This window comes from Prionailurus bengalensis, chromosome E1, assembly GCF_016509475.1.
Source record: "Prionailurus bengalensis isolate Pbe53 chromosome E1, Fcat_Pben_1.1_paternal_pri, whole genome shotgun sequence".
In the NCBI taxonomy this organism is placed as follows: domain Eukaryota; kingdom Metazoa; phylum Chordata; class Mammalia; order Carnivora; family Felidae; genus Prionailurus; species Prionailurus bengalensis.
This window is the reverse complement of record NC_057347.1, coordinates 41834758-41860044: the sequence shown is the minus strand read 5'-3', so window position 1 is coordinate 41860044 and position 25287 is coordinate 41834758. Positions and strand designations below refer to the sequence as shown.

The window sequence follows — 25287 nt, the reverse complement described above, 5'->3', positions numbered from 1 at the left end:
GAGGCACTGTACTAACGTCCCCCAGCTTTGACAGCCTTGGAGGGCTCAGTGCCCCTACCTCCTGTCCAGCCTGCTCCCCCTCTGCTCCAGTCTGCCTGGGCCCCACTGTAAGCTGCTTGGGAGTTAATTAAGCCCATCCCTGAGCCCGTGATTAAAGGCCTCTCAATCTGGGGCTGCCCAGTAAACCCATTAATAGTGCCTGGAAGGGGTGTAGAGGGAGGGGAATTTGACTTCTTTGTTGCAGGCCAGTTGATGGGGGCATGGTGGGGGTGCAGTGGGGGGCCAGGCAGGGAGGGGAGTCTAGGGGCATGGGTGCAGTCTGCTTCCTCTGAGGACTCCTGGGGACCCTGATCCCCTGGTGTTCTGCCATAGGCTACTTCTGCCTTCCCACATCCAAAGGAAGGAGGACAGGAGCAGGCTGCTTACCCTCTTGGAGCCTGAGTTTCCTTTTCTGTAAAGAGGTGATGTGAGACCCTGAGACCATGAACCTCTCGGTCCTTCCTGCAGGCAGCCCTCTCTGCCTGCCCCAGGCCGGATTGGCCCCTGGCCTCAAAAATCTAATGATGGATCTGCCTCTTCTCATTTGTGGCCATTACACTTTCTACAGGCCTGATAGACAGATAGCATTGCCCGTGCCTCTGAGTTCAGGGTCACCCTCCCTCTCCTCACTCCCTTCCCTGAGAGATCCCAGCCTGGGGATTTGCACAGTGAAGCTAACAATGTCCTCCTACCCTTCCCCATGGGTCAACATGGCCATTGTCATTGTGGAGTGGGATTCTCGCAGAGAGACCCAACTCTACTTCTAGTAGAGTGGAGGGCCCCCTTGGGGATGGGTTGGGAGATATGTGGGTTATGGCATGGGCTGGGTATTTAGAGAACTTACCCCTGGAGTCTCCAGACCTGCAGCCCTACCCTCTCTTCCCTCTTTACTTGACTCCCCCTTGTCTTTGAATCGAGGCTGGGATGTGGGCTGTTTTGAGGTGGAGCTGTCTCTTTAAATCTCTCTTGCATCCCTGGGTTAATGTCCTGGTGTGTAATCCCTCCTGCTGCCATGGCAACCAGGGGTGCGTTAGGACCTGGTGCCACTCCTCAGGGAATGGCTGGCTGGCTGGCTGGCTGGTGGCAGCAGCAGTGTCTGGAGGTGGCCTCATAGGTACAGGGTATCAGAGGAATGGAGGCACTGGGCTGGGGTGACTGCCAAGTCCTTTGCTCCTGCCCACCTGTGTCCCTGCTGCGAGAATGCACCTTCACTTTTCCCTTCCCAGACGCCTGACTTGCCCACCAGGCATCATCCCTAATCTGAGGGGAGAAGCTAATGCCTGATGGGGGAGGGAGAGGCTGAGGCTGAGGTGTGGGGTCAGAAGGGCTTGAAGCACCCTCCCCTGCCCGCAGTAATAGCGCTCCCTTCCCCTCCTTTTCCTCCCTGTTCCCCCCCCCCCCCACACACACCTCTTCTGCACCCCCCTCCACTCCCCCAAGGCTAGCAGGTAGGGGGAGGCATTTGGGGTTTGGGGTATCTGCCCCATGCCACTGCCACTGCCACTGCCCCTGGCAGTGAGAGTGCCCCTGGTACTGAGAGTCATTCTTGGGGGCTTCCTTTGATCCTGAGGGGGTCATCGTAAAGGAAACTGGGTCTGGAGAAGGAACATACAGTAGAGCTCTGAGGGCCAGAGGAGGAAGCGGCCTGGGTGGATTGGAGAAGAGACTTCCAGAAAAGGGGGGCGGGAACAAGCTGGGGCCAAATCCCCACCCCGCCTTAGGTTTCCTGCAGCTGGACTGTGAGAGGAGGGGTCTCTGAGCACCGCCTCAGTTGTGAAGGGGCAGCAGGCTGAACCCCCTGCCCCACAAACCTCCTCTCTGCCGCCTCCTCCCCACCCCCGCTGGTGCGAACACGGGTGGGGGTGATCGGGCACCAGGAAGACCAGGACTCCCTTTCCCTCCGCCCCACTCGCACCCTACCACCGCCCCCTCCCCACCCGGCTGCTCCAGTCGGGCTTTGGCCAATCAGCAGGGCGGGCAGGGAGTCTGAGCCTAGCTATTGGCTGATCCTGCAGAGGGCGCTCCTCCGAGTCCCGCCTCCTCCAGCGCAGCCCTCCTTGGGCAGGGAAGGCAGCGACGGCTGCGTGGAGGCTACTCCAGGAGCCCCGGAGCCAGGGGTAGGGGGGTAGCCATGGCGGGCAGTCCGGGCAGCGGGGCCTCCTTGGAGGGTATATCCCTGGGCTCTTCTGAGGAAGCCGATCTCCAGAGGGAAGGTAGGGAAAGGCGGGGCGGGAGGCTGGGGGGAAAGCTGGACCCTTAATCTACTCTCCTCCCTAGGGGTTTGGGCGTCTGGAGAGCGTGTCCTGGGAGCGGGCTCTCAGGAGCCTAAAGGTCTGGGGGCACAGCCTGCCAGGAGAGCTGGCCTGGACAGAGGGCATTAACTCCCCTGCCTCTGTCCTCCTCCAAGGCTGACAGGCTTGTGAGCCTGTACATGAGGATGGCCGGGGAGGGTGGATCCCAGGATGCCCTCGCAGAGCTGGAAGAGTCCTTACCCTGGCTTCTTTCTGAGGCCACTAAAGGCCTTGCAGGTCTCTGATCAATGCCAAGCCCGGGCCTGAGTAGGAGGGGTCTAGAGGGCTGGCTTGGATGCTGTTTCTGGAGAAAGGGGGGGGGGGGAGGAGGGAAAGAGGGGGTCGTTGAGCCATGACTGCTTCTCCAGTTCAGAGCCCCCTCCTCCTCCTCCTCCCCATTCCTGCCTGGAGGAGGGGGCGCTGATAAGAGTGGTGAGAGGAGGCAGGGACTGTATCCACCCCTCCTCCATAGCTTGAGTGCTGCTACGTAGATGCAGGCGTGGGTGGCTGGGTGGCAGAGTAATGATACCCCCTGCCCATCTCTGCCCCCAGCTGGGCACATTCTGCTTCTCGCGTCCTCCCCCTAGAACCTGCCACAGCCCCAGGAGCTCCCACCTCTGTGGGTGGGTGAAGACAGCCCCTACCTCAGATCTCAGCAGCCACTGTGGTGGCCCAGTGTCAGGTGTTCTCAAGTCCTTGTTATGTGCCATGCCAGGCTGCGGGTTTGCTGATCCCTGGGCTGATTTGGTCTAACCTCTGCCCTTGGGTGCCCGTGTCCCCAGCTCCTGCCAATGCTCGGGGCCTCAGCTTTGGCTCTCTGTGTTCTATGTTAACTTCTCAATGGTAATAGATCACTCTCTGCCAGAACGGAAGGGCCTGTAGACACAGTTGCACCCGCCCGTTTGACAGGAGGGAAAGACCGAGGCCGGTGAGGGACCGTGACTTTTGAAAAATCACACTGAGTTAGTGGTACTGTTTGTACTGGGTACTGTAGAGGCTCTGGCCGCCTGCATGGCTGCCTGCTTGACTCTGGGCCTGCGCTCAGGGACACCCCCAAGTACTGTCTGTCCTTTCCTTGAACCCTCTAGGTGCAGGTGGCTGAGTCCCGGGACCAGCCCATCCAGAGCTTGAGTGAGGAATCTGTGGTTCTCTGGTTTAGGACAGAACCTGGAACCTGACAACTGCTTCCGTTTCTCCCCCCACGCACCTCGAGTCCATTTTCTGCTTCCAGGAGCCTCCCACCTGCCCCGGCTGGCATTACCTAGGACCTAGAGAACAGGCCAAGCAAACTGCCCCCGTCCCCCCACCTCCCTTCCCCAGGCATTCAGGGGCCTGGAGTGTCGGTGCTGGGCATTGAGGGAATTGCTGCTGGAGAGGGGCTGTCTTCTGTGGCGCACAGAGCAGGAGGGTGGGATTGCTGTGGTGTGTTTTGGCCTCCTGTGCCAGCTGGTACCTGTGTCTCACTGCCCGTCCCTTCTTCCCAGCCATGCAGCAAGTCCTGGACAACCTGGGATCCCTCCCCAATGCCACGGGGGCCGCGGAGCTGGACCTGATCTTCCTTCGAGGCATTATGGAAAGTCCCATAGTAAGATCCCTGGCCAAGGTATAGTGCTTCAGGGAGGTGGGCATAAGAGCACGGTGTCTGGGGAGGTTGTGGGGTGTTGGCCACAAGGTGCCTGGGAGTGGGGCATGTGGCACTTAGAAGACCCTGGGAGGGGCTCTGCATGATGATGGTGCCCAGCTGATGGATCTGCATGACTGCAGGTGAGGGGGCTGTGTCGTGCCTGGCTGGTGAGAGCGTGGACAGGCCCATGTGGCCAGATGTGACCGCCAGCTTGTGGAGGGTGCGTCTGCCGAGGGGTGGGCACGTCTGTGCATTGGAATCTCCAGAGTTCATCCTGCCTGTCTCTCCCTGCCTTCGAGCATTTTGTGCAGGTGTCTTTTTTAAAGCCACCTGCCACACATCAGGTGGGGGAGAAAGTCACTAAGAGAGAAAGTCATGAAACGCGTTGGTAATGGCCGTGATAGAGGCCGATGCACTAGGTGTTTGGGGAATATAAGGACAGATGCCTAACCTGGCCCGATGTAGCCAGTGAAGGCTTCCTGGAAGAAGGGCCCCTTGAGCTGAGTCTGGAAGAACAAAGAGGAGGGAGAGGGCATCTGGGGACAAGGGAAGAGCTTGAGCAGAAACAGAAGTGAGAAAAAGCCAGAAGTATGCGGGGGACTGTGAGTGTCGGTGTGAGGCTTGAGCTTTGGGTGCAAGACAGAGAGTATAAGCTGCCGAGATGCTGACAGGTTGTGGCAGGCCCCGGGGGCTGTGCTGGGGACTTGGGCCTTGTCCTGTGATGTCCTGTGAGTGACATGGGGCCTTTTGTGGGTTTTAAGCAAGGGCGTTTTGATGGCCCATGGTCATTTTAGGAGCATCCCTCTGGCAGCCATGTGGAGGATGGTTGGAGGGTCAAGGCTGGAGCTGGAAAGACCTGAGTTGGAGATGGCCGTGAACTAGACCTCTAGTAACAGGGCTTGAGGGAGGGAAAGAGGAAAGAATTATTGAGGAAGTGAATTGACAGCGTTTGGTGTTTGGGTGTGGAAGGTGAGGGGTGGAGGTTGCAAGGCACCCAGGATTCTGCATAAGGGAAGTAAGAGGCTGGTGGTGCCCTCAGCTGAGGTGCGGGGGGGGGGGGGTAGAAGGGCACCCCGTCTCCTGGGGAGGAGGCAGCGGAGTTGCAGAGAATCATGTGTGATTGCTCAGGGTTTTCAGAGAAGCGGGGGGCAGTGGTCTGCTGGAAATTAGGGATCCGGATGGAGCAGGGGGATTTGGAGATGAAGATTTGACTAATCGCTGAAGGGAGGGCAAGGGGTCCCCACTAAAGCCAGGGAGCAGGATTGACAGGGCCCCAGACCACCCGTGGCAGATGCCAGACTTTCGGGGTGGGGGTGGGCTCAGTCCCGGGATGCCAGGAGGAAAGGGGGTGGCTTTGGTCCAGGTCTTGTGGGCTGTGGAGGCTGGGATGCAGGGGGGCAGTGTGAAGGGGACCAGTGAGAGGGAGGGACTCAGAGCATCACTTCTGGGGCCCAGACTGGGAGAGCGGGGAGGGAGGGAAAAGATGGAGGCCTGGGGGCTCTGTGAGGTCAGAGAGTGTTTAGAGAGAGTGCATAACTGGAAGAGAAGGCAGAGATTAGAGAGAGGGAGGCGGGAGGTGAAAGATTTCCAAGGAGCACAGCTCTAGGGGGTAACATGACAATTTAGGATGTGGCTGCAGTGGATGGGGAGGTCATTGATGTTAAAGAGGCTCAGAAAGGAAAGGCTTGTGTGGGGGTGGGGTGGGAATCTAGGGTACGACAGGCACTGGGGTGGGAGAAGACCGAGGCAGGCCCAGGGTTTCAAGGAATGGCGATGGAGTGACCAGGAGTGTGGCAATGATGCTGTTGAGACAGCGGTAGAGGGCGGTGCAGCCAGGTGGTGGCTTTTCCTCAGGGTAGGGATGGGGACTCTGACACAGGACAGCCGTGGCTGGCTCCAGCATGGGGTGTGGGAGGGACCAGGCCCCACTGGAGGGAGAGAGCTACTCAGGGGACACTGTGCCCCGGGGACAGAGCCTGGTCGTGTGGAACGTTCCGTATGAAGACCTGGGGAGGAGAAAAGTGAGCAGACTGGGGGGAATTGGAGAAAAGGCCGGTTGCTTTTCGTTCAATGGTCAAGGACTGTATTCGTGTATTAAAAGTAAAAACAGGAAGGGGCTTCTGGGTGGCTCAGTCGGTGAAGCGTCCAACTCTTGATGTCGACTCAGGTCATGATCTCATGGTTCGTGAGATTGAGCCCCTTGTCGGGCTCCGTGCTGACAGCGCAGAGCCTGCTTGGGATTCTCTCCGGCTCTCTCTGCCCTTCCCCCGCCCCCCACCCAATTAAATAAATAAACAAATAAATGAGCATTGAAAAAAATAAAAACAAGGCATCACGCATGTTTCCAACAAAGAGCATGTGAGGTCCCGGAGGGCAGGGGTGTCCTTCTGTTTGAATCCCCAGAGCCCAGAACAGCCCTTAGCATACAGTAGGTGGTCACCAAATATTTGCTGAATGAATGAATACAAAGAGTGTAGGAGTTAAACCCAACAGCTGTGTAAGTACCTATCTCCAGGTCGTGAGTGCTGGCCCTGTTTTCTTTAGTGCGTGTTGTTTCTTTGCAAGAAGTAAGATGTTGTCGTAGGGGCCCCTGGGTGGCTCAGTCGGTTAAGTGTCCGACTCTTGATCTCGGCTCAGGTCACGATCTCACAGCTCGTGAGTTCAAGCGCTGCCGTGTGGGCTCTGTGCAGACAGCTGAGAGCCTGGATCCTGCTTCAGATTCTGTGTCTCCCTCTCTGTTGTGTGGTATTCCAGTTTATGAGATAGAGCCTGGTGTATTTATTTATCGGTTCTACTGAGAAAAGGTGTGATGTTGTTGACTTTCTTCTACTAAGGACAGCGCTGCGGTGCATGTCCTCACGTTCAGCTGCTTCTGCACGTGTGTGAGTCTCTCTAGGGTGGACACTTGGCAGTGGCATTGCTGAATATGCACATTTTGACCCTCAACGCCTGTAACCTGCCAAAGCCAATTTCAGAGTTGGATTTTTTAGACCGTTGTCCCCTCTGGGTCACGTTAGCTGTTGCTTCTACAGTGAGACAGCCAATGAAATAGAGAGCTTTTAGGATAGGAGAATCTCGGGATTAGAAGGTCCCTCTGAAGCATGATTGCCCTTGCTAGCGTCCTCCTTCGGTGTCTTTGTCTGATCCACGAGACGGCCCTCCAGTGAGGGGATTGCTGGCTGTATGGTTTCCCATCACTCACCCGGTCAGCCATCACTGATACAAGCGAATATCCATTGCGTGCTTACCGAGTACCAGGCACAGTGCTAGGGCTATGGGAGTGAGTGGTCAGATAGTTTGTTCTCCGGATGGAGTCCAAGTCTGTTGCCCTGGGGTGTCATGGTACAGCCTACCTGAGAAGTTACCGACGAACCGTATCAGACTGGAAACATAAACTCCCTTCTCCAGACTTGTTCTTGGGCGATAAGCTGGTCAGAATTTCCTCCCAAGAGATTCCCAGGATGGTTCCAGATGCATAAAGCACAACAGAGAATAGGGTGGACCTTTCTTCAACTCTGAGACCCCCCAGTACGAGGCTGATGGGCCAAGAGGACCCTGCGACTTCTCTCCACTGAGCTGTGAGACAGACAAGAAGTGCGTCTCCATAAAGGCCTGTCTGAGCTCAGTAAGAATCCTTCCCATCCCTGTACGTGTGACCCTTTGCAATGGAACTTTGTCACTTGTCTCATCGAGTTGGCAGAGTTTCTCCATTCTTCAGTCTGGGCTTGACCCCGTGACCTGCTTTGGACGACAGGACCTATTTCTTATTCCTTCTCACAATTTGAATGGCCTTGCATACAGAGATACATTTCCAACTTACCAGACAAAAGGGCTCGGATCAAAGATCCAGTTGTAAAAACTTGGTTCTCTTGGCAAAGTGGCCCATAAACAAGCTGGAACTTCGGGAGGTAGCTATTAAGCCCCCGCCCCTTCCCCTATGGGGTGGGGCTTGCCTGTCCCCTCTGGGGATGTGGCAGACAGCCTGGGAGGGGCTGGGCTGAGTAGATCTAGGATGGAGGGGCGGGGCCTGAGGGGACAAACCCAGAGAGTAAAGGCTCTGGAGGGAAATCAAATCTGGCCGACAGGTCCTAAATCCAGGGGGTTGGCTGCAGACAACAGGTGGCAGCCTTAGCAGGCGGGTGACATAGGGGAGGGCCGACTTGGATCCCTCAGCAGGTGTTCCAACAACAGGCAAGTCGAAGGTGAGGAATCCAAGTCAGCTGACATTCAGAAATTCTGGCAAACTGTTACCAGTGGAGACATCTGCCAGCTGGGGGGCCTGTGATCTAATCCACATGAGACGAAGTAGACAGAACATGGGGTTTGGAGTCAGAAGAGTCCTTGGTTGGCTGTGTGATTTTAGTATGTCTGACAACCTCTCTGAGCTTTAGTTATTTCTTTGGAAAAGTGGGGATGATGATGTCTCTCTTTCAGAGTTATAGTAGGGATGGGGAAAGTCATGGATGTAGAAGTGCATTTCAAACCATAAAGAGTTGTTACAATGCAGTCTTGTCCATTGACTAGAGTTCACTGGGAGACTCCACTCCTGTAATAAGGCTGGGGTGAGAGAGTCCTAGAAGAATGAAGGAGTCGGGGGGGGGGGGGCGTGTCACTGAAATAGAGACTCTGACCAAGGGACATGACAAGTGGAAGCTACGGTGGTGGGGAGCTCAGTGTATCAGTTGGTTTCTGCTGTGTAACAAACCATCCCACAATGTAGTGGCTTTAAACAACCATGATTCATTTCTCATGATTTTTGGATGGTTTGGGTGGTTTTTCTGGTCTGGGCTGCTCAGTAGGGTGGTCTAGGATGTTTTCATTCACACATCTGGTGTCTCAGCTGAGAAGGCTGCAGTGTCTAGGATGGTGTGGTCCCTCACCTTCTAGGAGAGAGCCCAGGTTTCTTCACATGGCGGTCTCAGCAGCAAGGGAGGACAAGCCTCGAAGCTTCTTTTTGCATCATATTTGCTAATGTCCCCCGACCAAAGCAAATCACATCATCGAATCACGATTGAAGAGTCACTTTACCTTCTAGCACACCACCCTCTGGGGCTTCTTTCAGTTTTTGAGCTATTTAATTATGAGCATAGGCGTCAAATGAGAATTCCCTGTCTTTTGCCACAATCAGAGATGTCAGAGTGTGAGGGCAGAGGGGGAAAAACTCACAGAGAAATGGCTGTGTGACGTTTCTGCTTTTGCAGTCTGCTTCCGGACCAGCAGCTGACAGATCAGGGTTCAAGTACCAGCTGCACCATTAGCTAACTGTATACTTGGCCCAGGCTTCTGGTCTGTAATAAGCTTGAGCCCTGCTGTGCCGAAGATGATTGTCAGAGCAGAATTCAACAAATGGTTACCACATAAACTCAAAACTTTCCTGGTAGTGGGGCCTAGTGCCTCTCAACTGCATGCATTCTCAAAACAGGTGCCCAGATGGTGGCACCACAGCCGTGGAGGAGCCCAGGAAACTGACTGGAGTCCCTGATGTACACAGATGAGTTCTGGGCTCCGAAGGAATTCGTTTCACCCACTCAAGTCTCAGATAATGGCCTTGGGACTACTGATCCCACAGGGTCATTATGACATTTATTTTTTTTTTAATTTTATTTATTTTTGAGAGAGAGAGAGAGAGAGAGAGAGAGAGAGAGACAGAGCATGAGTGGGCCAGGGGCAGAGAGAGAGAGGGAGACACAGAATCCGAAGCAGGCTCCAGGCTCCGAGCTGTCAGCACAGAGCCCTGACGCAGGGTTCGAACCCACGAACTGTGAGACCATGACCTGGGCCGAAGTCAGTCGCTTAACCAACTGAGCCACCCAGGTGCACCCATCTGGTATGACATTTAAATGAGATATTTTGTAAATGTGCTGCTTTACCATTGAACGTACGTATACCCCATGGCCCAGCAATTTTGTTTCTGGGAGAAACTCTTACATGTGCACCAGGAGATACAGACTGGAATGTTCATAGCAGTGCTGTTCATGATGCCCAAATCCTGAAATGACCCAGGTGCTTCCCAAGGAGAGGGCATGAATCAAATGTGGCATATTCACACAATGGAATATAATATGGTTAAAATGAACAACTGTGATATGGGGGGGGAAAGAATGAATCATAGAGGAATAATGTTAAGTGAAACATAATAAGTGAAACAAAGTAAAATGTTATCTCTTAAAAAGAATTTTTTTTTCAACGTTTTATTTATTTTTGGGACAGAGAGAGACAGAGCATGAACGGGGGAGGGGCAGAGAGAGAGGGAGACACAGAATCGGAAACAGGCTCCAGGCTCCGAGCCATCAGCCCAGAGCCTGACCCGGGGCTCGAACTCCCGGACCGCGAGATCGTGACCTGGCTGAAGTCGGACGCTTAACCGACTGCGCCACCCAGGCGCCCCAAATGTTATCTCTTAACATGGAAAGTGAGAGTAAATTTTAGCAAGATAATAGTGGGTAAAAAAATAGTAGGTAAAATAATTTTTCACTTAATAATGTTAAGTGAAAAGAATCAGGCCCCCAGGCATTATATGTAGCATAATTCGCCCTTTTTTAAAAAAAGGTAAGAATAATTAAAAATGATATCAATTCTAGAAATATGTATAATGCATAGAGACAATGAAACTGTAAATGGAAGCCGGGGCAGGATGATGACAGGGAATCAAGATGGCGGTTTCTGGGAGTGGATGGGTGGCTGGGCCATGTGGTTAGATGTAGGATATTGTCAAGATCCTCATTTATGGTTTGAATGGTGGGTTCTTCGATCCTTGTTATACTACTATAAAAATGTCTACCTCAATGGCGACCAAACTGAAAGGGAGCCATGCACAAACCAAACCAATGACGAGAACATATCACAGAGCAAGGATAGGATGAATCCAATTCTGGGTTGGATTCAACCCAGCCCAAGCTGGGCCGTGAAGGTCCAGCTTGGAGAGCTGTGCTTTTATATCAGTGGGTGAGACGCCCGGGGCAGCCACAGGAGGATGAATGGACCAGCCTGCAGGGAGGTGTCATTAAGGGAGGGATGGGAGGTAGGCTGCTTGGGAGGGGCCCTGGCTTCTGGCTCAGTTAGTGAGGGCTCCTGGGGAAATTTGTTCTCCCCTGCTAAGCTGAAGAGACAGACCGGCTAAAGTGGCCATTGTGAGATGGTTTCCATGCCCCAGTGCCACTGTTCATTCTTGAAATACAGTTCCTGGGCCCTGAACTCCAGGCATTGTTCTAGTCGCTGGTAACAGGGCCCGGAAAGCTTGGCGTGCTGTGCTGAGCCAAATGACAAGAGCACATACATTTTGGTGGAACCTTCAGAGACATGCCTCAGTTAGCGCCTGGGGAACATCAAGGAACATCAAGGCATAACTGTTTTCTTTCTTTTTTTTTTTTAATGTTTATTTATTTTTTTTTAGGGGGGGGAGGGAGAGAGAATGCACAGGGAGGTAGGGAAAGCAGAGGGAGGGAGGGAGGGAGAGAATCCCAAGCAGCCTTCATGCTCAGTGAGGAGCCCCACATGGGGGCTTGAACTCATGACCGTGAGATTATGACTTGAGGCTGAAATCCAGAGTCCATAGCTTAACTGACTAGGACACCTGGGTGCCCCAAGGCATAAGTGGTTTCTGAGTGCTGTTCCTTTGCCCCTTCAATTGTCTGCTTCTCCCATGCAGGAACATTCTGCCCCGCCAGGTTGTGGGCGTCTGTCTGAAATGCTTCTCACCTGCCAGAGGCTGGTTTAAGTGACTGTGGGGCTAACGTGCCGCCCCCCCCCCCCCCCCCCCGCGGATGCCGTTCCCCTGGCCTGTTTGGGGAAGAGAAGATAGAAAGAGCTAGCCTTTACTGAGCACCTACTGTGTGCCAGGCCCTGTGTGCATCTCCCCGAATCCTCAGGGTATCCCTATGAGGTGTTATTAAAATCTCTTCTCTTGGGCTTGAAAAATATGTCTCCTGAACCTGCATCATTCATTGCTGCACATTGACATGTAACAACCCATGAATAATCTTGCTTTATCCATACCTCCACCTACATCCCTCTCTCCTGAATTATTTTGAAGCAAATCTCAGACATAGTTTTATCTGTAGTTCAGCATATATAGCTAAAAGATGAAGATTCTTAAAAATATATTCACACTACCATTGTCACACATAGAAAATTAAACAAAAAATTTCCTATAGATTTTTAATAAATGGCATTGGGATACCTGGATTGTCCTTTGGAAAGATATCAAAGCAGATCCGTACTTACACCATACACCAGAATAAACTCAAAGCAGATTGGAGATGTAAATGTGAAAAATAAACCATACATATCCTAGATGAAAACATGGATCTGTGTGTTGGGAAAGCCCCCCTTTTAAACTATGCCTTAAAAATCAGATGCATGTATTAATAAACTTTGCATTGACAGAAAACCGTAAGCAGAATCAAAAGACAATGGCAAACTGGGGGAAAATATTTGCAAGAGATAGCACAGATAAAGGGCTTATCTTTCCAACACAGAGCACATTTGAAAAATGGGACAAAGAAAAAAAACCAAGACCTGATAGAAAAATTGGCAGAAGACATGAACAGACAATTTGCAGAGAAGGATGAAGAGATGGCCTTTAAACATAGGAGGAGATGCTCAGCTTCACTCCAGAAGCAAAATGCAAATCAAGACCCACTGAGAAATTGTTTCTCATCCACGTGATTGGCAGACACGCAAAGGTCTGATCACACGCTCCGGTGGCAAGGCTTCAGGGAAGTCTCTCATCCAAAGCTGGTGAGAGGACAAAGCGGCCTGAGCCCCATGGAGAGGGGGGTTGTCAATATCTAACAAAACCACAGTGTATCTACTGCTTGATCCAGGAATTGACATGGAAGGCTTCTCTACAGATAGACAACAGCTATGCCAGGTTATTCACTCTAGCTTTGTTTGCAATAGTAAGAGATTAGAAACAACCTAAATACCCCTGAGAATGGTCGAATGAATTATGGTATTCCAGTTGCGCAGTGACTCAAACGCAGTAATTAAAAAAATGTATAATAATAATAAAGGAAGATCTCCACGTAGCAGCATAGAGTGATTTCCAGGGCATACTGTTAAGTAAAAAGCCTAAACAGCAAACCAAGCCAATTAAAAAACAAACAAACAAACAAAAAGGAAGCAAAGAGTGTGTGTGTATAGTGTTCTACCTTGTATGTAAAAAAGAAAGAGAAATATTTACTTACTGTTGGGAAAAGAAAGAAGGGGCTCGAACCTGCGAACCAGGAGATCATGACCTGAGCTGAAGTCGTACGCTTAACCAACTGAGCCACCCAGACGCCCCTAAAATCTCTTTTTGAGAGAGAGAGAGAGAGAGTGCAAATAAGGGAGGGGCAGAGAGAGAGGAGGACAGAGGATCCAAAGCAGGCCCTGTGCTGAGAGCAGGGAGGCCGATGCAGGGCTCGAACTCACGAACCCTGACCATGACCTAAGCTGAAGTTGGACACTCAACCAACCGAGTCACCCAGGTGTCCCTCGGGTTACTTTTTATATAGATTTAAATTATCTTTTTGGCAGAGAGAGAGGGAGGGAGGGGCAGAGGGAAAGAGAAAGAAAGAGAGAGAGAGAGAGAGAGAGAATCCCGAGCAGGCTCCACACTTAGCATGGAGCCTGATGTGGGGTTCCATCCCAGGACCATGAGATCATGACCTGAACCGAAATCAAGAGTTGGATGCTCAACGGATGAGCCACCCAGGTGCCCCTAGATTTAAAATTTGAACCATGTAAGTGTTGTAAATATTCAAAAAATACAAATGAATTGAAAAGAATGAAAAAAGCAAACTCTGAGATCAAGTGCAGATAAGTGAATCTGTCCACATATTAAATCGTTAGCATAACTATACAGAAAAGGGAATTAATTCTAGTACTTTTGCTCACAGTATTCTGACTGTATACCTTAAGTGAGATACAGTCTAAGGCTGTACTATTTGATACAGTAGCCACTAGCCACATGTGAGTATTTATTTAAATGCTTAAGTTAAAATGAAAACACTTAAATAAACTGCACTGCTGATGTAGAATTAAAAATTCAGTTTTTCAGTCATACTAGTCCCGTTGCTTGATGGCCACATATGGCTGCCATGTTGGACAGCACAGATACAGAGCATCTCCCTAATGCTGTAAGCGCTTTTAGACTATTCTGAGGACAAAAGGGACTGCAGATAAATCTTGACTTTTACTTAAGTTTGTGACAGGTGGCCACAGTAGTTTAGCAATTTTGAAATCCTTTTGAATTTTGAACGATGGAACAGATAAGCAGATATATTCATATTTTGGGGAAATAAGTTCTCACTGAGGGAGAAGGGAGGTACCAATACGGAACGGGAGCAGAGGAGGAGAATTTTGCAGCGTTAGATTTTAATTGGAACTATCACGGTCAACTAAGGGTTACTAAGGAAGTGACATGCCAGAAGCAATGAGCACTGAGTACCCCAGATCTTGGTTTCTAAGTACCATTCCCTGCCAAAAGGAATCCAAGTTCCTTGGAGAAATTGCTGAGCCCAGACGTGGGGTAGGGAAAGTACGAGATGAGCCTGTGGCAGAGGGAAGAAGGTGCTCGAGGACTGATGGGAACCGTGTCCAAAGGACACGGGTGTGTTTGGAGCTCCCAATGAACAAAATGTGGGATAAATTGAGACCACGAAGATAGCGATGGTGGTGGAGTATAACGCAGAATAAAAAAGAATCCATAATGATACAGAGAGGGGAGTTTAGGTGAGAGGGAGGTGGGGTGGGAGGGAAAAAGGACTAGCTCTTTCTTACAGGAGAATGCCAGCTAATAAATGCAGAAGGAATAACGGAGTTAGAAAATCACTATTTCGCAACCCCCAACTTAAGAATTGATTTAGGCAGCGGTCATAAATGAATGCTAAATACATCAATGAAAGATTGTTGGGGAACAGAATAGTCACAGTCTCAAGATGTGGGAAAGACACAAGATTGCTTATGTAGAACTCTGGCCAAAAATGATTCACCTGAGTCTAATCATGGCAAAACAATCAGAGCAATCCCGTTGTGGGGCATTTTACAAACTACTTGCCTGAACTTAAACATGTCCCGAAAGACCAGAAGTTACTGGGATCTGGTCTAAAGGGGAATAAAAAGATGTGGCCTTTCTGTAACCAAACGTAACACATGGTCCTTGATGGGATTGTTGATCAGAAAAAAACAAAAACAACCCCCCAAAACTATAAGGGATACTTTGGGGACACTAACCAGTATTTAAATAGAGACCGTCTATCAGATATTACATCAATGTGTCAACGTTGAACTTCTTCCAAGTGGTGGTGGTATCATAGTTTATGTAGCTGGTCTCCTACTTGTTCTTAGGTGATGTACGCTGAAGTAGTCTGGGGTGAAGTGACTTAGGTCTATTTTTCAAATGGTTCAGAGAGGAAAAAGTCTTCATTTATATCCCTGAAATAAGACTCCTTACTTCCTGACCCAACTAACATAACTCTCCTTGCTGGACTGGTCACTGGTAAAACCTTCCTTCCCCCTTTTCAGAGCACATGGAGCCCAGAGTCCATAAATCAACAAGCAGGTGCAAGGTCCTCTCCTGGTGCCATGTGCATCTGACCCTTGAGCAACGTGGGTTTGAGCTGTGCGAGTTCACTCGTCTGTGGACTTTTCTCAATAAATAAAGCACAGCACTGTAAATGTTTTCTCTTCCTTGTGACTCTCTTAACATTTTCTTTTCCCTAGCTTACTTTATTGTAGAGTACAGTATATAATAATATAACGTAGAAAATATGTGTTAACCAACTCTTTGTGTTTTTTTGTTTTTTTTTTGAGAGAGAGAGAGACGTGGGGAACACTCATGTGAGAAGGAAAGGGGCAGAGGGAGAAGGAGAGAGAGAATCCCAAGAAGGCCCCACATCCAGTGCGGAGCCTGACATAGGGGCTCAATCCCACGACCTTGAGGTCACGATCTGAGCTGAAATCAAGAGTTGGGCACTCAACCGACTGAGCCACTCAGGCACCCCAACCAACTCTTTGCTACCCATAAGGCTTCCAGTCACCAGTAGCCTATCAGTAATTAAGTCTTTGTGGAGTAAAAAGTTATATGTGGATTTTTGACTGTGCTGGGGTTGGTGTGGCAAACCCTCGTGTCGTTCAAGGTCAACTGCACCGGTTTCTCATCCCCTCCCTCACTGGGAGCACTAGGCTGAAGGCCTGGAGACCCAAGTTTGGGTCCCTGTGACCTTGAGCAAGTTAGTCCACCTCCCCGGCTTCTTCATCCTGGGCTACAGGATGTCCAAGACCATGATGTTGGGTGGAATAAGTTGTCCTTGAACTCACATGCTTATAGGGTCCCCGGGGGGCTGGAGACAGCGTGATAAGTTTCATGGCCCTCTGTGGCAACAGGATGGTTTATCCTTGTACTCTCCCTTCCCTAAATTGGGTCCTAATCACCATTTTGGGGGTGAAAGGAGAAGGCAAGGTGCGCCTGCGCAGGTGGGAGTGTGCTCGCTGCTGGGTGAGTGAGGGTCTGAAGCTGATGTCAGAAGCGGTGCCAAGGGCGGGGTCTGAAGTCAGGATTTGCGCTTGGGGGGGCGGGGCAGTGTTTGGTAGCTCAGGGTTCTTGGGGAGCCTCAGGTGTTACCTGCCCCGCCCTCACCCACCAGGCCCACGAGCGGCTGGAGGAGACCAAGCTGGAGGCCGTGCGGGACAACAACCTGGAGCTGGTGCAGGAGATCCTTCGGGATCTGGCGCAGCTGGCAGAGCAGAGCAGCACAGCTGCGGAGCTGGCCCGCATCCTCCAAGAGCCTCACTTCCAGGTTCCAGCCCGGAGGGGCGGGGGGGGGGGGGGGGGGGGGGGGGGGCGGGGAGTTGGGGCGGTGGCTGGGGCGGCCCCTGGGAGAGGGGCTGGCGGGGAGTTAGAGCCACGGGGCACTGTCCCACGGTCCCTCCTGTTTCCACCACCTCCCCAGTCCCTCCTGGAGACACATGACTCTGTGGCCTCGAAGACCTATGAGACTCCCCCGCCCAGCCCTGGCCTGGACCCCACCTTCAGCAACCAGCCGGTGCCTCCCGACGCGGTCCGCATGGTGGGCATCCGCAAGACCGCTGGAGAGCATCTGGTGAGGCCACGGGGCAGGGCTGGGGGTGGGATCCGGAGGGGGCGGGGTGGAGAGTAAGCAGTGGAGGCCGGATCTGGCCCGGAGAGGGCTGAAGGGGAAGATGGTTCCAGCTTTGCCCCCGGGCCAGGCCCGTGCAGCCCCAGGAGACCGCAGACACCGTGCACCTGAGCTGCACACGTCCGCGTGCCAGGACCCTCCCCACTCTGCCCCCCTTCCCTCCATGAGCGGCCCTGTAAGTGAAGGATTGGGGCAGAAAAATGGAAGAGGGGGACTCTGTGAGTCCGGGGTGGAAGGGGTGAGGATGGGAATGGAGGGGCCGTTAGGAAACCCACTTGAAGATTCTGCCTTGGAGCAGCTGGGGCCTTGTCACACCCGCCCTCCACCCCCCAGGGAGTGACGTTCCGTGTGGAGGGCGGCGAGTTGGTGATCGCGCGCATTCTGCACGGCGGCATGGTGGCTCAGCAAGGCCTGCTGCACGTGGGCGACATCATCAAGGAGGTGAACGGGCAGCCAGTGGGCAGCGACCCCCGCGCGCTGCAGGAGCTCTTGCGCAGTGCCAGCGGCAGCGTCATCCTCAAGATCCTGCCCAGCTACCAGGAGCCCCATCTGCCCCGCCAGGTGGGTCCCTCCACCTACCTCCCCACCCAGCCCAAGGCCCAAGGGGCAGCCGGGACTCCCAGCCGCCAGGGTCACAGGCCCACATACACGTGCATTGGCCTGAGTCTTGGGCACTCGTACGCATGTGCAAGGGACGTGCGCGCGTTTGTACCCGCGTAGGCAACCTGTATCGATGCAGCCCCGGGCCTATGTGTACCGTGTGCGCGCATGCGCGATGCTGAGTTGCCAGGTGCCCTGCACAGCTGCCTCCTGGTTGGTGGAAGGTGGGGGTCTGGCCGTTCTGTCCACTTTCTCCTACTGGCTCTGTAGCCATCTGCCAGAGCCCCCTGTTCCAAGAGGCGGCTGTGGGTGGATTGAGGGATCCAGAGCCAGGATTGTGTCCCTTACCCAGTGATCTGCCTCCTCCTCAGCGGGTGGCCGCCTCAGGCCCCAGGCCTGACCACAGGCCCCATCGGTCTGAGTCCTTTTGTTCTAGATGCAAAGGGAGGCCGCTACCAGGGGGGCCTGGGGGCACCATGCCCCTACTAGGGGGGCCACGCTTTAGCCTCTTTCACCTTTGTGAGGTCCTGGGGAAGACAGTGGACCCCGTGACGGTCCCCCCACCCTCAGAGGGGGAAGTGGGGTAGGGGGCTGGTCTGAGAAGGGTTCTGACCTCCAGCCTTACCTTCCTCCCTTGACCCTTCTCTGATCCCCCATCCAGGTATTTGTGAAATGCCACTTCGACTACGACCCTGCAAGAGACAGCCTTATCCCCTGCAAGGAAGCCGGCCTGCGCTTCAGTGCTGGGGACTTACTGCAGATTGTAAACCAGGACGATGCTAACTGGTGGCAGGTGAGCCCTCGGTGTCTGTCTCTCCAGGCGTGGTGTGTGGGGGAGGTGAGCGCCCAGGGAGGTGTCTTCTCACTCAGGCAGATCTTTCTCCCTTGTCCGTTTTCAGGCATGCCACGTCGAAGGGGGCAGCGCTGGGCTCATCCCCAGCCAGCTGCTGGAGGAGAAGCGGAAAGCCTTTGTCAAACGGGATCTGGAGCTGACACCCACCTCAGGTATGAGGGTCCCCGCCCCCCCCCCCCCCTGCCTCATGACCCCTGATCTGGGATGTGACACAAGCCTGCCTGGCCTCACTCGCCCATCTCCCTGTGGCCAGGGACCCTATGTGGCAGCCTTTCAGGAAAGAAAAAGAAGCGAATGATGTATTTGACTACGAAGAATGCAGGTGGGTGTTGGGGGCCCCCTTCCCTGTCCTCCTCTGATATGGCATGCGCCCTCCCGCCCCCGCCAGTGACTTGTTGGTGCTGATGCTGCCAGTCCCATCCCCATAACCTGCCCCGTGTCTCTCTGCTACCCTCCCCCCACCCACCGCCGCAGCCCTCTTATCCTTGGCCTCCCTGAGGCCTGGCCCCACCCACGCCTCCCGCTTAGCCTGATGAGCGCCATCTCCTGTGTTCAGAGTTTGACCGGCATGAGCTGCTCATTTATGAGGAGGTGGCCCGCATGCCCCCCTTCCGCCGGAAAACCCTGGTGCTCATCGGAGCCCAGGGTGTGGGCCGGCGCAGCCTGAAGAACAAACTCATCATGTGGGATCCAGATCGCTATGGCACCACCGTGCCCTGTGAGTGGGAGCCGGGCCTTGGTGGGCAGGGGACTGGGAGCAGGGGCTGGGGCTGGGTCCACTGAGCAGGCATCTGCATGGACTCCCAAGTCAAGGGGTACTTTTGAGTGAGGCGTGGGGGGAGTGCACCCTCTGTAGGTGGTAGAGGGAACTGCAGGCTGGAGAGGGGTGGGGAAGCTGTCCTTTGAACCTGGGTGGCCTGGGTGGGCTGCGGGAAGGCCTCGCCTTTCCTCCTCTCAAGTTTCACTTACGAGAAGCCCTGCTGGGAACCCCTGTGAAACAGGGCTGCGTGTGGCCTTGTGGAAGACGGGGCTTCTTGGTGACAGAACCAGCTGGGGTGGTGAGAGCCCCGGGTTCCTGGACGCGGGAACCTGAGTGCTGACCCCAGATCTCCTTGACCTTGGTGTGTGGCTTTGGGGTGCACATCGCCCCCTCTGGGCCTCAGCCCCCCATCTGTGAGCACTAGGTTGGCGCAGTGAACTCTGAAGGTCCTGTCAATGTGGGAGTCTCGAATGCGTGTGTGGCAGGGGTGAGGGTGAGGGTGCGGGTGTGGGGAGGCGGCAGCGTTTTGAAGGCGGAAGGAGGCCGCCCCTCCCAGGCTGCACGACCGTGCGCGTCTGAGATGGTACAGCCTGCTTGTGCTCACTCAGCCCCTCCTTCCCCCCAGACACGTCCCGGCGGCCCAAGGACTCCGAACGGGAAGGTCAGGGCTACAGCTTTGTGTCCCGTGGGGAGATGGAGGCGGACATCCGCGCTGGGCGCTACCTGGAACATGGCGAGTACGAGGGCAACCTGTATGGCACGCGCATCGACTCCATCCGGGGCGTGGTCGCCGCCGGCAAAGTGTGCGTGCTGGATGTCAACCCCCAGGTAAAGTCCCAGCCGGTCTGGGATCCCCGCTGGGTACTCTGCTGGCCCACCCCCAGCACTCCCCATATGCTTCCAGGCACTGGTCTCCCAAGCACCCTCATATATCCCCCAACTACTGCTAGGGACCCAACCCACCCGGAATCTCTTTCTCGCCCTCCCAGGCCCGCTCCTTCTCTAGCCTCTTCCGGTTTCCCAGTCCCCGGCCACCTGCCAGCTGTTCCTCTCCCATTCATCCCCAGGTTCCATTTCCCCACCCTCCCAGCTAGCCCCCAGCTATCCCTCCTCCCCCTTCCAGGATGTCCGTGGGGATATACTCCCCCACCCCCTTCTTCTGCTCCCGCAGGCAGTGAAAGTGCTGAGAACAGCTGAGTTTGTCCCTTATGTGGTGTTCATCGAGGCCCCTGACTACGAGACCCTCCGGGCCATGAACCGGGCTGCATTGGAGAGTGGGCTGTCCACCAAGCAGCTTACGGTGAGGACTCTCAGGTGCGGTGGGAGGGGTCTGATGGCTGCCCGGGGAGAAGGTAGGCTGGAGCTGATGAGGAGAAGAAGGTGGCATTGGGGAAGGGAGAGAGGGCACCACCCAAGGTATCAGTGAGGTTGGACTCCTGACTCCCACTTTATCGGTTTGGAAACGGAGATCTGAGCAAGGAAGTAAAGTGCCCAGAGTGTCAGAGAGTCAGGGATACAGCTAGCCTGGGGTGCAGGAGCTTTTGAAAGGCCTGCCACTCCGTCCACTGTGGGGGGACAGAGTGCTTAAGGGAGCCCGGAGGGCCGGTGGGTGATCTCTGGGCAGAAGTGGGCCAGGCATTTACAGCTGGAGGGAAAAGCTGAAGGGAAGGAGGGGGCTGGAGTCTGGAAGGATGGCTGGAGGGATGAGTTAGCATCAGGGGGGAGGCTGGGAGGAGAAGCTTCAAGTCACTGGTTACAGGACACCAGGGCGCCTACCTCCCCCCCCAGGTACCCCTTGGAGCCGCCGTCTCCGGATGTAGGGTTTGCAGAACTCTGAGCTCAGGGGTCCATCTGCTGGCCATGCCTGGTACTGCAGTCCTCAGGCCCCTGGTCAGAGGCTGTCTGGGCTGGGCTCCCCTCTGAAGTCCCCTGGCCACAAACATAGCCAACTGGGGCCACTGGGACAAAGCTGGGCCAGCCCTAGAGCTTCCACCTCTGCTCATTTAAGTCAGCATTCAAAGTGTCCTTCCTACCCTTGCTCAGCCAGCTGGCCAGCTTTGATTAGGTGTGGGGTAGCGGTGGCCTGGGGCACCCGTGGATTGCCTTAGTAGTGGCGTGCTTGGGAGGTGCATCTCAGGCGCCTGGTCACACTGGAGGGAGCACTGACCTTGGGGTCAGGCAGACCCTCTGCAGCCACTGGCTGGCTGGGTGACCTCTTTGAACCTCAATTTTCTCTGCTGGAAATGGGGAATCATTAGTCCTGCCTAGCAGAGCTATCGCGAAGATCACGTGGGTTGCAAAGCAGTTAGTGCCATGCTCGGCACTGACTAAAGGTTATTTCCTTCCTTCCTTCCTTCTTTTCACCCATCTGTCTGTCCCTGGTTGCAGGAGAGCCGCCCGGAGACGTGCGATGGCTCCTGCCTCCCTAGCCAGGGAGTCTGTACCTGATATGGCTGGGCTCTGGGCAGGGGGATAGATGGGGGAGGCTGTAGATTCCCCGTGATGATGGGGGTGACTGGGGGACACTGATGGCCGCGAGGTCCCCTTGTGCCAGCAGGAGGCAGACCTGAGGAGGACAGTGGAAGAGAGCAGCCGCATCCAGAGAGGCTACGGGCACTACTTCGACCTCAGCCTGGTCAACACCAACCTGGAGAGGACCTTTCGTGAGCTCCAGGCTGCCATGGAGAAGCTGCGGACAGAGCCCCAGTGGGTGCCTGTCAGCTGGGTGTACTGAGCCTGTTCATGTGGACCTCACCCCTCTGGGTTGCGACCCATCCCCTTCCCCAGCCATGACCCCCAGCCATGATCCTTAGCTCTCATCCCTGGTGGTCTGGCTCTCCCTGGGTGATGGCTCCTAGGGGGCCCTAATCTGGCTTCAGCACAGAGGCATGCACTGCCAAGGAGATGGGGTGTTCATGGGGTACCTCTGTGCCCAGGTGCTGCCCACTCCCCATGCCCACTGGCCACCAGATGTCCCTCTCTGAGGGCCAGGCTGTGCCCAGGAGTGTCAGAGTCACCTCCATAGTGCTCAGTCCAGAGAAGAGAAAAGCTGCTTTGGGACCCTGTGGTCAGTAGGTACACTGCCCCCAGGGCACCTCTCTGCAGTTACCTTTTCTCCTTGGGCTAGCCACGCCCACCCAATTCCTGGGCTCCTCCCACCTCTCACACCTGTGGCCTAGGAGTGGGCCTTGGGCTGTTATCAGACCGGGGAGTGCAGGTCCCAGCAGCCAGGCAGTCCTGGGCAGTGGTGGCAGCCTGGTGCCGTCCTGAAGGCTGGAGGAACCCGAGCTTGAACCAGCTCCCACGGTGGGGGGGAGCAGGGCCGTCCTAGCTCCTGTGGAATCAGGCGGAGTCCCACAAGCGGACCCCGCCCTGTCCTTCCCTCATCCACAGCTTTTCACTGCCGAAGTCTCTCCACAGACTTCTCCAACGTGCCCCTGACAGGTCAGCTCTGCTCCCCCGCAGGGCAAGGCCAGCAGGGGTGAGTGGGCTCAACAGGGGTAGGGGTGGGCTGAAGACCGAGCCAAGTGACAGGGAGCCTGCTCCTACTGATCGTGGCCCACGGTGGGGCATATCTGGGCTCCCTGTTCGTGACCATTGTCCATTGTGGTCTCTCTGGGGGGGTCCAGGTGGCCCACTTGCATCAGATCTGCCTGGAGGGTGGCGCTGGGGATGGGGCGCAGAGGGGACCTTGTGAGCAGGCCATGGGGCCTGGGCTCCGGGGGAGGACATTTGTGCTCTAGCCAGCTTCTTGTCGAGCAACTCCAGGGGGCGCTATCCACACGGTTTCAGCGCAGCTTCTGTTCCTCATGCTGCGGCACCCGGTCTGTGTGTGTGCCATTGGTGTGTGTGTATCAGTGTTGGTTTTTTGGAGAAAAGAAGCAAAGGGTGGTTTTGCTTTGGAGGTCACTTTTTGGGGGTTCCCCATCAGCCCCCATTTCATATGAGACTCTTATCCCAGATTGCAGAGCCTTGGCCCTCCCCAGATGTCTTCCTCCCCCTCTCCTGCTGTTCCCTTATCCTAAAAGACACCCCCGAGTCCTTAGGGAAGGCAATTGTGTAAAATAGAATCCCTTTTAAGAAAATAATGCCGTCCTAGACTTCCCCAGGCATCTGTCCCTCGTCCTTCTTTGTGATCCTGCCTGGGGTCAGCCTGTCCTTGCCGGGACCACCCCATCACCCCCACCGCCCCCCCCCCCGTGACTTCCCTGTTCTGCTGAGTGTCTAATCCGTCTTCGCTGCAGGTTCAGCCCAAGCTGGCCCCTGAACCACTGTGTGCCCATTTCGTAGGGAAGGGGAGGGAGAAGAGACAGAATATTTATTACAAAGTTAGAAATATATTTATTATAGTAGGGATCCCATTTGCATTCGCAGAGGGTATGCAAATGAGATGTAAAGGTCAAGCCTGCTCCCATCTCGTTTGCGTAGCTCTGCCTCCACTATGCAGTCGCCTTTACACTCCCCTTTTCCCTTTGGCCAGTGTTCTTTTCATCCTCAAGTCAGCTCTTCCTTGCATCACCCTTACCCACAGCCCAAGGGGACCAGGAGTGGGAGGCAAACACCCGAAGCAATCAGTGGTAGCCTTTGCCAGTTCCCGCCTCCCCTGGAGGACTTGGGAGTAGAGGCACCCGAGGATCTGCTGGTGCAACCCCCCTGCCCTTGGTTAACCTCCAAAGTGCCCTGATGGAGAGACCATCCTCCGACGGGGGTGGAGGGAGGTTGGCATAGGAGGCTGGGCACCTTGCTGGAGCATTGGCACCTGGCCTTTTAGGGCAGATCTCCTGTGTTGATGCTGTTCTGCCACCTCTAGTGATGCCTGGGTGGCTGGGCTGGGTCCCTCCTCTCCTGTCTTCATCCCTCCCTGAACTTCATCCTACCTCCCCTGCCCAACCCCCCTCCACCCCCCCCCACCCTGGCCCAGGGCTGGGTTGGAACAGGTGTGTGCCCACCATGTTACATCTCCCCCCGCCCCCTGCCACCTCGCCCCAGACGCTTGTATTTGAGGCACCTCAGGATAATGAGGACTCTGCCCCCCACTGTCCACACTCAGTGCCAGCCTGGTGGCCCTGTCCCCTCTTCTCTCCTCCCTCAGTCAATTCTTGAGCTTTTGCTCTGACTAGTTTTCTTTCTTTTCCTTTGATTAAATGTGAAAACAAAGGCTTCTGGGCTCTGTTTGTCTTTGGTTGGGGCCCGGTGGATGGCTTCTGGACAGGGTGAGAGGGGGGAACCCAGCACAAGTGATTCTGGAATGGGAGTTGGAGTGAATCGTCTTGTGTCCTGTGATGTCTTCTAAGATTTCGCATTCCACCATTCCACATGCCCCGTCCCCAGAAAATGCTTGTTCTAAATGCTCGGAGCCGGGGGTCTGCGAACAATCATGGGGGCCAGGGGACCCAGGGACTCCATGGCTAATCACTTTACCCAGAACTTGCTGTGTGGAGCAGGCCCCTGTACCTCTTAGGTTCGTTCTCTGTAAAAGTATCATGGACTCTCCCAGCGCTAATGCTAGGATTGGTTCTAGGTGCTCAACCATACATGCCATAGAGAGCTAGTTGAAATGTCACCCACATGTCACCATGGGTGTGTGTGTGTGTGTGTGTGTGTGTCAGATCCTTCAGGGTGAAGGCATCAGCCTTCTTTCCCACCTTGCATTCTTCAGGGGAGCCTGGAATGTTCACTGGGGATTCTTGGCAGGGGGCTCTAGCTGTTCCCTTCTCCCTGTAACAACCAAACGTGGAACTGGTTTTCTTCCTTCCATTTCCCCCAAAGCATCCACTCGCAAGCGTGGGGGCTGACTTCACCGGTGATTTGGAGGCAACCATAGGGGCTTACGTCTTCCACCTAAAGGCTCTGATGAGAATTTATTTTTATTTATTTATTTATTTATTTTCAACGTTTATTTATTTTTGGGACAGAGAGAGACAGAGCATGAATGGGGGAGGGGCAGAGAGAGAGGGAGACACAGAATCGGAAACAGG

General features: G+C 54.3%; 1 protein-coding gene across 7 annotated transcripts in view; it reads left to right on the top strand.

The window, feature by feature from the left end:
• MPP2 (membrane palmitoylated protein 2) overlaps positions 1–24467 on the top strand; it is a 28301-nt gene extending 3834 nt beyond the window's left edge. For 5 of the 7 annotated variants that reach the window (XM_043584659.1, XM_043584655.1, XM_043584657.1 and 2 more), the window contains 11 exons: positions 3815–3933; positions 16584–16736; positions 16890–17039; positions 17430–17657; positions 18358–18489; positions 18596–18701; positions 18803–18871; positions 19106–19267; positions 19935–20137; positions 20481–20609; positions 21867–24467. In XM_043584659.1, coding sequence (XP_043440594.1) covers positions 3815–3933; positions 16584–16736; positions 16890–17039; positions 17430–17657; positions 18358–18489; positions 18596–18701; positions 18803–18871; positions 19106–19267; positions 19935–20137; positions 20481–20609; positions 21867–22043 — 1628 coding nt within the window. In that variant the 3' untranslated portion in view covers positions 22044–24467. Of the gene's footprint in view, positions 1–2101; positions 2253–3814; positions 3934–16583; positions 16737–16889; positions 17040–17429; positions 17658–18357; positions 18490–18595; positions 18702–18802; positions 18872–19105; positions 19268–19934; positions 20138–20480; positions 20610–21866 lie in introns of those variants that run through there. The other 2 variants (XM_043584652.1, XM_043584653.1) reach the window with 2 other exon arrangements.
• The last annotated feature ends 820 nt before the right edge of the window (positions 24468–25287 follow it).